The sequence below is a fragment of the Drosophila hydei genome, unplaced genomic scaffold (assembly GCF_003285905.1).
Source record: "Drosophila hydei strain 15085-1641.00,03,60 unplaced genomic scaffold, DhydRS2 tig00008114-arrow-pilon, whole genome shotgun sequence".
Taxonomy (NCBI): Eukaryota; Metazoa; Arthropoda; class Insecta; order Diptera; family Drosophilidae; genus Drosophila; species Drosophila hydei.
The window spans coordinates 2,994,237-3,005,597 of record NW_022045827.1 but is presented as its reverse complement, the minus strand read 5'-3'; the positions used below and the strand labels follow the sequence as shown (position 1 = coordinate 3,005,597).

Here is an 11,361-nt window from a genome sequence, read left to right as displayed (position 1 = left end):
AAAAGTTCACATTTATTGGACCACAGTGCAAAACTCGATATAGCATAGAAGAGGCTTAGGAAGAACTCAGCTTAAGCCTGTGCTCCGGGAAGACACTGGGCATGTTTTGGCTGTATGAAATAAAAATAAGCATAAGCTCTTCGACCACCCTGCCGTTATGAGCAAACTGCAATATTTCCGCACGGCTTATGTGCCACACACACTCTCAACTATGGACCAAATCCCAGCAGCAGCAGCAACAACAACAACATTAGCTGGCAACGCTTAGCCACTGACATTTGTATGTGTGGTTATCCCGGGCAGGACTCTAGGACTCGCTGGCTAGCCACCTCATTGGCAACAAGGTGGGGCACAGTGGTTGGGCGGAAGGAAACAGTTAATACTTCTGTCTGTTATGCGCTTACTTCCTGTCTCCATTAAAAGTCATTCTTTTGGATAATCCTTTTGGCAACATTATGGCAAGTATTAAAAAGTTTTTTTCCTACTGCTGCTGCTTCTGCTGCTGCGTCGCCCTTTGCTCCTGTTACCTAACGCAAACTTTTAGCAGGATTCTTCCGCAGTTGCGAACTGGATTTGGACTTGAATTTGGATTTGTTGTCGGTCTCGCCGACTGTTCTGTCCAACTATGTTTTCTGTCTGACTGCCAGTTTATTTCATATGTGAGCATGTTGCTGTTGTTGCTTTGACTGCCACTGCCACTGCCACTGCCACTGCCACTGCATGATAACCATAAATATTGTGTGTAATAGAAAATGTTTTGTAAGTGCTTTGCTCTGCCATTTTTTACGCGTTTCTTTCTCGTTTATTTCTCTCTCAATTTTTCTAGCTTGGCCTGGTTCACCTCACAGCTGCATTTGCTTGTCCAATTTCATTTGCAAAGCAAGCCAATGGCAAAAATTGCCTGAATGAAGACATTTTAATACGCTGCACAAATGTTTTAAAAAGTAGATGAACTAAGTGGAATTTGATGATAGAAACTTTGAGTTATCTTGGCTAAAGATGTATGCAGCAGAACAAATATTAAGTTTCATATAAGTTTTTAGTTATGTTTATAAGGCAAGCAATTATATTTCCTATTAATAACAATAAAAGTTGTATAATTATTTTTTTTTCTATTTGCTGTAGTCTTAAAAGCAGTTGATTTTGTTAAAGCCTGCTGTAGATCTTTTTTTGTATATATAAAAAATACAACTGAGTCGAGTTAATATATTAAATTAAGTATTAAATAATTTGTTCACAGTGCTTACTTTACTGTTAATAATTTTACTTATTTATTTACTTTATTTTTAAATACACTAAAAGAAGATTTTAAGTTATTAAAGCTTCTTATTATTTCTTGTTTTGATTATATATATAAATAGATATCAGTTCTGAAAGGCTTTCCTTAATAGCCTATACATATAAAAAGCAGCATCAGCTTTGCTGATTGCTACTTATAGATATAAAGGCATAGCTATTAATTTGGTTCAGCCAGCTCAAAGTTTGCATCGTATAAGGAAATAAATAAAATTTCAATCAAAACGTTAACTCTTTTGTCAACCAATTGTATAAAAAATGCCTGGCGCCTGACAAAGAGCACAACTATTAGCTCCCCAGGGAGCTGGGCAACTGGAGCAGATGGCGGGTGCTGAACGTGTCAATGGCAGCACTATTGTCCTTAATGGTGGGGCGCACCTCAATCACACGCAGGCAAAACCAGTTACAGTCGTGAGTGTGCGTGTGTGTGAATTTGGGGTGTGGCTGTGGGCCATTGATTGCGATTGAAAAGTGATGAGGTGTCAATTTTTCATGGAATAAAACCCAATAAAGGACAGCGTTGGGGGCGTGGCAGGAGGAAAGGCAGCAAAATGACGACAAGCGCTGCCAACGCTATAAATTTGCATAGAAAACACATTCACTAAAAACACACGCACATTAACATATTTTAATGGTGTGTGCGAGCGTGTGTGTGTGTGCGTGTGTGTGTGCGACGCGAAAAACAAGCAACAATATGGCCGCTGGTGTCATTTTAGCCTTTGCTCTGTTTGCCTTCAGCGTTTTATTGATGCCAAACACGTTTCATGCCGAAGTCAACCTTTTTTCGAGCTGCAGCCGAAATTTGAATAATTTGTCGACAAAGGCCAACAGGTAGCGGGCGGCGGCTGAGAGAGGAGGGCAGCCTGCCAGCCTGCCAGACAGGCAGCAGCTAAGGATAATGCAAAAAGACCGTTTATATTCATTTCCATAGACCAGAAATAAGCCGACAACTGAACTGTTACGGGCAGGGAGTGGGCGTGGCATTTGGACTAAAAACACAAACTGTGTTTGCTTGATTATGATAAATGCTGTGGACGATTGAAGGAATCAACTGAAAAAGGTGCGAAACGTTGCGGCTTTTACGTGTAATCCTTGTTGCATTATAGTTTGTGTATACCCTGTAAATATTGATAGTGGAAAATGTATACAACACTAGCGGGTCTGTTCTTCAATAATAATGTTGCCTTTCTTATTAGGACATCAACTGTAAGAGAGACTCTCTAGTTTAAGAGTGATAAAGATGAGGGAAGCTGAGAGAGATGTTTGCTTAGGTATAAGTTTTGTATACCCTATAGCTAATGCAAGTGTGAAAGGGTATGCCTATTATGTGGAATCATGATCAGTGGTGATTCAATAATAATTCCATTCTGTTTATTATTTCTAATGCTTAGCTAATCCTTAGTGTATTACAGTTTTATATACCCTGTAATCAACAAAAGCCTGGAGTATTGCTTTATAAATGCATTAGATGATTGAAATAAATGGAAAATATATTAGAATTAATATTAGCATTAATCCTTGATAAAATCTTAATTTTGTATACTTTGCAGATAATAAAAGTTAATTGAAGTAAACAGATCATATTTTTCAGTGTAAAATATTGAGGGAAATTACTTTTGAATTTCAGTTATGAATAATATTAATATAATATGGAATTTATATTTAAAATCTAAATATTTATTTGAAATATAAATTCCATATATAATTCCATATATATATAGCATGAAGGAAAGAAGAAGTTGTTGAGGCATAAAATAACATAACTTTAATAAATTAATCAAAAATGATTGCGTTCCATTGCGCAGCTGTTTCGACAACATCTGGAACAGCTGATGAAAAGCTTTTCCAAAAAGACAAAAAAAAAAAAAACAAAAACACCGCCGCTGACGAATTTCCCGCTGCGATCGCTCAAATGAAAATCGTGAAAAAGCTGCTCAGTTTCCGACTCACTTTCAAAGCGTTCGCAACGTAAAACATAAAATATTTTGTGCCCTAAAATTTGTTCAAATATTTGTTTTGCCGCAATGTGCTGAAAATTCCAGAAAAAAGAGACAAAAATGTGGCATGGAATTATTGTGTTGTGCTGCATGTGGAGTGCATTTTTGTTGCACGAAACTCTGCAGCAAGAAATCAACATTGGTGGGGCAACTACATATACAGTTATATATATATATATATATGCATATAGTCACACACTATGTAACCCCCTTTTAGGCGCCTTTTTCTATGACAATGAACTGGAGCTGGAAAAGGAATTTCTGGCTGTTGTAAATTCCATTAATGGACCCGAAGCGGAGCAAACGTTAAGATTTAATCCGTTGATAAAACGCCTGAAGCCCGAAGATGGAAGCGTTATTCTGCAGGAATACGGTGCGAACTTTCAGCTATTCCCCAATAAATATGAAAAAAGCTCTTAAAACATAAAAAATACTAAAAAAAAACTCTTCGCTTTCAGCATGCGATCTCATAGATAATGGTGTCGCAGTTATTTTTGGACCAAGTTCACAATCGGCCAGCGGTGAGTACCAAGGGGCGGGGCTACACGATCCATTGGCGTTCCATATGCATAGACAAGAGAACAGTTCGGTAAAAGCTCGTCAGCGAATGGTAAACAAAGCAAAAAGCCAAATACGTTTGTTTGTCAATAGAGAATAAAAGCTTACTAAAATGCTGATGCATGTTGGAGAATATCTATATGAACTCAGCTTTCAGTGAAGCAATCTTGGGGATATTTGATACAGCTGTTTCTTTGGATATAGACGGCGCATGTCTTAAAGCGCAGAGATTCGAACGACTAAATCATAAAGCTATAATAGAAATTACCTATGGAATACAGTGATGATCTGTCCTCATTAATTGTCTGCCTTTTCTGTTTCTCTATATTTGCTTCAGCTAGATCTAAGATAACATACCTCAGTATTCAGTGATCTCTATCATTCAAGTATACTTATTACCTGATCTAAAATATCCACCCTTCCTCTCAGATATCGTTGCCTTGGTGGCCAACAATTCTGGCGTACCCCACATAGAGTTCGATGTGGCCGACGAGGAGCACATGGAGGAGAAGCCCAACCATCAGATGACGCTCAATATGTATCCCTCGCAGCTAATACTCTCGAAGGCCTACGCGGATATAGTTCATAATTTCGGTTGGCGTAAGTTCACAATAGTCTATGATGCAGACGATGGTAAGTGGCCCATTAGCGATTCCACTCACTCTTCAACTAACTGAGTGCTCTGTTAGCCAGGGCCTCTGCTCGTCTGCAGGATCTGCTGCAGTTGCGCGAGGTGCACAACGATGTGGTTCGAGTCCGCAAATATCAGAAGGGCGACGACTTTCGCGTCATGTGGAAGAGCATCAAAGGCGAGCGTCGTGTGGTGCTCGACTGTGCGCCCGATATGCTCGTCGAGCTGCTCAACTCCTCTTCCGAGTTTGGACTGACGGGACAGTTTAATGTGAGTGAATACCCTGTATTTAAGGTAGAGGGTATACTTGCCTGGCAATGTCTGTCGCGGGCAAAGTCTTAGGTGATTCACTTGTTTGGCTGGCTTTGAGAATTGGATGTTTTCAGATGCAATGCAAAGTCGATTTCTCTGAAATCGATTAATATCGATTATTATTGATTGATATCGATTAAAATCGATCAATATCGAATATTATCGATTGATATCGAATGTTATCGATTAATATAGATTGATATCGATTAATATATATTAATATCGATGATATCTTCATGCTCTTATATTTTTTTCTATTTTATGCTCTCTTTACCTTCTTACCTTTTTACCATTTTAAGCCCAAGTTCATATCAAGTCGTCTGTATAAAATCGATAATTATCGATATGTAGTTATTTTGCTCTAGAACTTTTATAATTTTGTTTGCATATAAAGCATATTAAAGATTCTGAGAAGTTAGCCCTTTTCTCGAAAATCGATAAATATCGATTCGAACAATTAAAGACTGTTGAAATTCTTGGTTATTTTCTGGATATGGCACTAGCTTTCTCATACATAACATATTCATAAATATGTTTTTTTTACCTCAACCTCATTCTCAGCACATTTTCCTCACCAATCTAGAGACGTACAACGACCATTTAGAGGACCTAACGGCAGACAATGAAACATTTGCTGTGAATATAACAGCAGCTCGACTGCTGCTCAATCCAGAGCCGCCGCCAGTAAGTCAGCTGTTTATATATTGCTCATATCCCAGTCCATTAGTGACGTCTTCTCCTTGCAGCACTTTCAGCTGTATGGCTATGTAACGCAGCGAGACAACGTTGTCTCCGAGAACCCTGAGCCGCCGCGCACTTTGCTACATGACCTGCTCTACGATGGACTTCAGCTGTTTGTGCAGGCCTGGCGCAACGCTTCCTACTTCTATCCGGATCGAATGCTGGTGCCGCGCTTGAATTGTGACTCGGCCGCTGCGGGCGGTCGGTCCTGGCAGATGGGTCGCTATTTGACGCGCCTAATGAAGGGGGTGAGTGGAAAAGGGATGAACACGGATTCTGTTCCTGATTGCATTAACACTTTAATCCATGCGCCGCAGACTTCCGGCGTGGGCAGCTCTAACTTTCGCACCAGCCATTTGCAATTTGACGAGGATGGACAGCGGATTAACTTCAATATTGAAATTTATGATCCCACGGATAATATAGGTGTGGCCGTCTGGGATACGAGGGGCCAAATCACACTTCTCGACGTCGAGATGAAGGTGCAGAAGAAAATTGTCTATCGCGTCGCCACGCGCATCGGCCCGCCCTACTTCAGTCGCAATGAAACGGCCATGGAGCTAAATATGACAGGCAATGCCATCTATCAGGGCTATGCCGTGGACCTTATCGATGCCATTGCCAATGAGGTGGGCTTCGAGTACGTCTTCGTGCCAGTCGCCGATCAGCAGTATGGCAAGCAGGACAAGGACACCAAGCAATGGAATGGCATCATTGGTGAAATTATCAACAATGTGAGTAGATCGTGAAACTATTTGGATAATGAATAAAGTGTGGAGTGTGTAGAATGAATATAGTATATATATATATAGTATAGTGTAAAGTAGAGAAACAAATTTAAAATAGTTTAGCTGTTTGAGCTCAGCTTAGTCTGTCTTAGAAATTTGCGCTTTTCGTCTTAATCTTGCTTTAAAGTTTTTAGTTTGATTTTGTTTTATAATGAAAAACTCAAACATGAACAGTTTAAGCCTTAAATATCTTGGCTTAAATAGACTTAAATTGACTCTTAGCTATAAGAGACATTTGTCTTCGAATGTTATAGAAATTTGTCTGCATTTCCTGGCTTTAAACACTTTCAACTAACTAAGTCTAAAAGGATTTTTAATCTGGCTTAAGACTTATAACCAGGACTTGAAGTGTTTTGCTTAGAAAGTTTTTGAAACATAACTTAAAAAATGTTATTTTTGTCAATGTTTTTTCATCAATTAAATATCTTTCACTTGTTCTAAATGAAGTCTTAGCTAAGTTGATGAATTTTTATATTCACTTTCCTTGCTTCAAATATAATAAATCCATATATTGGCTTTAGATCACTTTAAGACTTCACATCCTTCTAGTTTATGTGCATCTTAAGCTTCTTTTTAAGTTAATAAATATTTGAAAGCAAAATCCCATTTAAATTCAATTTCCCTCTGCAGGACGCCCACATGGGCATCTGTGACCTGACCATCACTCAAGCACGTCGCACTGCGGTAGATTTTACGGTGCCCTTTATGCAGCTGGGCGTCAGCATTTTGGCCTACAAGAGTCCGCCCAAGGAGAAGGAGCTGCACGCCTTCTTGGAGCCATTTGGCGGCTCGGTCTGGGTGTGGATACTCATCTCGGTGTTTGCCATGTCCTTTCTAAAGGTGATCATAGCGCGGTAAGTCGACCCCGACTAAGAAGCCGCAGCGTGCATAATTTGACGTTTCTCTTAGTATCGCCAAGGCGGAGTGGGAGAATCCGCATCCGTGCAATCGTGATCCGGATGCGCTGGAGAATCAGTGGCATCTGCACAACACCTTCTGGCTGACCGTGGCCTCCATCATGACGGCTGGCTGTGACATCTTGCCGCGCAGTCCGCAGGTGCGTCTCTTCGAGGCCACCTGGTGGATCTTTGCCATTATCATAGCCAACTCGTACACCGCCAACCTGGCTGCCTTCTTGACCAGCTCCAAGATGGAGGGCAGCATAACGGACCTCAAGGGTCTCAGCTCACAGAAGGCTGTCAAATTCGGCACGATTTACGGCGGCAGCACCTACAACCTGCTGGCGGATTCAAATGAAACGGTTTATCGCTTGGCCTTCAACTTGATGAACAACGATGATCCGTCGGCCTACACCAAGGACAACGACGAGGGCGTCGAGCGCGTCCTGACCAGCATGGGCGACTATATGTTCCTCATGGAAACCACCACGCTGGAGTACAATCGCGAACAGCACTGCGACTTGCGCTCCGTCGGCGAGAAGTTCGGCGAGAAGCATTATGCGATTGCCGTGCCCTTCGGGGCGGAGTATCGGTCCAACTTGAGTGTCGCCATCTTGCGGCTGAGCGAACAAGGCGAACTTTATAATCTGAAGCAAAAGTGGTGGAAGAACTCGAACTCCACCTGCATGGAGGAGCCCGATCCGGACGCCACGCCCGACATGAACTTCGAGGAGCTACGCGGCATTTTCTACACGCTCTACGTGGGCATTCTGATTGCCTTCATCATTGGCATTACCGAATTTATGGTCTTTGTGGGGCAGGTGGCGTTGGAGGAGCGCGTGAGTAGTTTCTAAAGCTGTGTAACTGTACAACTGTGTCTGCTTTCCTTAGTAAAGGTAACATTTTAGTCTAGCCTCAACGAGCTCTGACTTGGACTGGACTATATCATATATCATATATCATATATCATATATAATATAATATATCATACATCATACATCATACATCATATATCATATATCATATATCATATATCATATATCATATATCATATATCATATATCATATATCATATATCATATATCATATATCATATATCATATATCATATATCATATATCATATATCATATATCATATATCATATATCATATATCATATATCATATATCATATATCATATATCATATATCATATATCATATATCATATATCATATATCATATATCATATATCATATATCATATATCATATATCATGTATCATGTATCTTTATCCTGAGCCCTTCCTTTTTACATAGATTAAAGATCTTATGAAGAAAATATAATCAAAATCTGATAATTTCTTAGGCAGATATGTCACATCTCTCTCTCAGTCTCTCTCTCTCAGTCTCTCTTATACAGATCATCTCATTTGCTCATTATTAATACTTCCCTCGCTCTCGCTCTCATCCATTGCCAGCTCACCTATAAGCAAGCGCTGATTAAGGAACTGCGCTTCGTGCTCTGCGTGTGGAACAACAAGAAGCCCATTGTAAGCGGCACGCCCTCTCCCAGCTTGGCCGCCTCCACGCCGCGTCCGTCGCTCCAGAAGTCCTTGGAGCCCACACCGAAGTCGTCGCGTCGCATCGTGCTGGGCCGTTCCTCTGAGGAGATGCGCGAGCTGCCGCCGCCGCCGCCGCCGCACTCGCGCAGTGGCAGCAATAGCCAGCAGCTCGTTGCGCGGCAGAGGGAGGCGCGCGTCTGATGTTTGTCCTGTTTGTTAACTGTTATTTTGAAGTGCTCTTCAGTTATTTGCAATAAAGGCCACGCCCACCGCATTTTCAGCGCGTAATCAATTTGCAGTTTCTTTAAGCTTGAAATTACTTGGCAGCTGCCGCGGGGCAGCATGCATGGCAGGGTGAGATTGTTGCAACATGAGCCGCATAGCTGCGCTGAGGAACTTGCCACACGGCTCGCTGGGCAGCCTGCAAGCCCCTTAATGTTGCCCTGCAGAGCACTCGCTCCCATCCTTGCCCCTTGCACCACCCCCTGTCTTTGCGTGTCATTTTCGCTGTCCCTGCTGCCGCTGACACTGACACTGCCACAGCAGAAGCTGCCTCAGTCTTTCAATTGCGTTATTGGAGCTTATTGACATTTTATATCCACCAAACTGACGAACGTCGCCTTTGCCGCCTCAAGGCCCGCTCACATCAACTCCCACTGCACAGCGCTGCGCTGTGAATTCTGTGCAGCTGAAGCATGCCTCATCACAATGCTTCACGGCAAGTTATGCTGCAAACTGGGAAACAGAAACGATTCGATTCCTTGAAAAGCTTCTATTTCAAGTCCAGCAGAGTCAAAATCATTAACAAAAGATTTAGTTAATTATTCATAATTTTTTTATTCTAAAAATAAAATAAAATAATGAAAATATTAAAATAATATATTAATTCGATTTATATAGTTTCTATTATTTATGCTAACTAAATTGAATTTAATTCAATTATTTTTATTTATAATTTATAATTTTTTTAAATTAAAAAAAAAAAAATTAAACAATAAAAATATGTTATTCTTTTATTTTTAATAGCAATTTTCTTATTTATTTTTTTTCTTCTGTTCTGTTGTAAGCATACAAATACTGCAAACAAATTTGCTGCATAATACCCCGTTACAAATACATTTTCCTACAGGGTATTTTATATTAAAACAGCAACTGACACGGCGTAGCCACTGCAACTGCAGCAAGTGTGAAAACTGAGATGTTATTTGTACATACAAACATGCATGTGTGCGTGTGTGTGGCATGAGAGAGTGGAAGGGATTGGTCAAGCGCTTGTATTGTGTCGCCTTTGGCCTTTGTTGTAATATGAAAAGCTTTGCACGAGCAACGCCAATGGCAGCAGCGAAGCGAGCAGCGCAGCGCAGTCAGCGACATTGTGGCTCGCAATGCAATTGGTATTTTTTCTTTTTACACATTTTTTCGCTGCCTTTAATTATTTTGTTTGTCAGTTAAGTAGACGTTGCTGCAGCGCATCAACCACCCTCGTAACAGTCCACTGTTCAGCTTAACATTGCGCTACAAAAAGTCTCCACTGCTGCCAATGAAAACTCAACACACTTGTTGCTTATACAGAATATGCGCATAAGCGCACATATAAACTCACCACTGATGGCCAATGGCTGAAGGCTAGGCGACAAAGCGACAAGTTCCACACGTTCCACACACAACCGCAAAGGCGCAACCCCAAATAGAACATGGGCAACAGCAAGAGAGAGTGGGTGACAGAGACGGGGAGAGAGAGCGGGGTGGGTTGTGTAGGCAAGTGAGTCTTATACTCTTATACGCCGTTGGCCGTCGCATACAGCACGTCATTTGTTAATGCCGCGCACGTAAGCAATTTCCGCACGAAAGCGCATTCCTTGAGCCTTTAATGTACTTTTTGATGTTAACAAATTTTTGTACATTTGTTGTTGCCTGTCAACCCAGAGAGCAAACGTGTGTGTGAGAGAGAGAGATGGACAGTAGCTGGAGCTGAATGCTAAACGGCTTTATGGATTAGTCGCTGCATGAGCTGAAGTGGGGTGAGGTGAATTGAGTGCGAGTGATTAGAGGTGAATAATAAACAAATTAATAAGTGGCAACGTTTAGCAGCGCAATCAACAGCTGGAAAGCAATTTTCCAGTCTGGCAGCAAAATTTATGAGCAGAGCAAAGCAATTGTCTTAAGCCAGAGAAGGCGAGAGAGCGAGACAGGGAGAGGCATAGGCTCAGTCAAGTCGAGTTGATAGAGCACTTCAAGACTTTTTGCTTCACACACACACACACACACTCGCACGCGCATACTTTTACATATATACAACAAATTGCAACTGCAATTGAAATTCACGTGTGGGCCAAATCCAATTAGCCCACATAAATCCTTGGGCCAACATTTTTTAATTAACTGCAAGTGCAGCGCGAACAAGTCAGCCGGCAAAGTGATAATGTCCAGATACAGCTATATATCGCTGACTAGGGCCAATTTATAGCACGTGCTCAGTGTAAATTGCTCAGGGAAGGCAACAAAGTGTAAGAAGAACAACTGAACTAACTGCAAGTCATTGGCAAGTGTGTGTGTGTGTGTGAGTGAGTGAGTGGAGTTCTTCTGATTGATGAGTGA

At 41.2% G+C, this 11,361-nt stretch overlaps 1 protein-coding gene across 1 annotated transcript; it reads left to right on the top strand.

Annotated features, from left to right (window-relative positions):
* Positions 1-3,249: 3,249 nt before the first annotated feature.
* Positions 3,250-9,039, top strand: LOC111599115 (glutamate receptor ionotropic, kainate 2). Its single transcript, XM_023314676.2, has 11 exons — positions 3,250-3,435; positions 3,511-3,666; positions 3,752-3,814; positions 4,281-4,484; positions 4,541-4,752; positions 5,356-5,478; positions 5,541-5,783; positions 5,853-6,269; positions 6,954-7,177; positions 7,233-8,061; positions 8,680-9,039. Exons 1-11 carry the CDS (start codon positions 3,354-3,356, stop codon positions 8,962-8,964), a joined length of 2,838 nt encoding a protein of 945 aa, XP_023170444.2. The 5' UTR covers positions 3,250-3,353; the 3' UTR covers positions 8,965-9,039.
* The last annotated feature ends 2,322 nt before the right edge of the window (positions 9,040-11,361 follow it).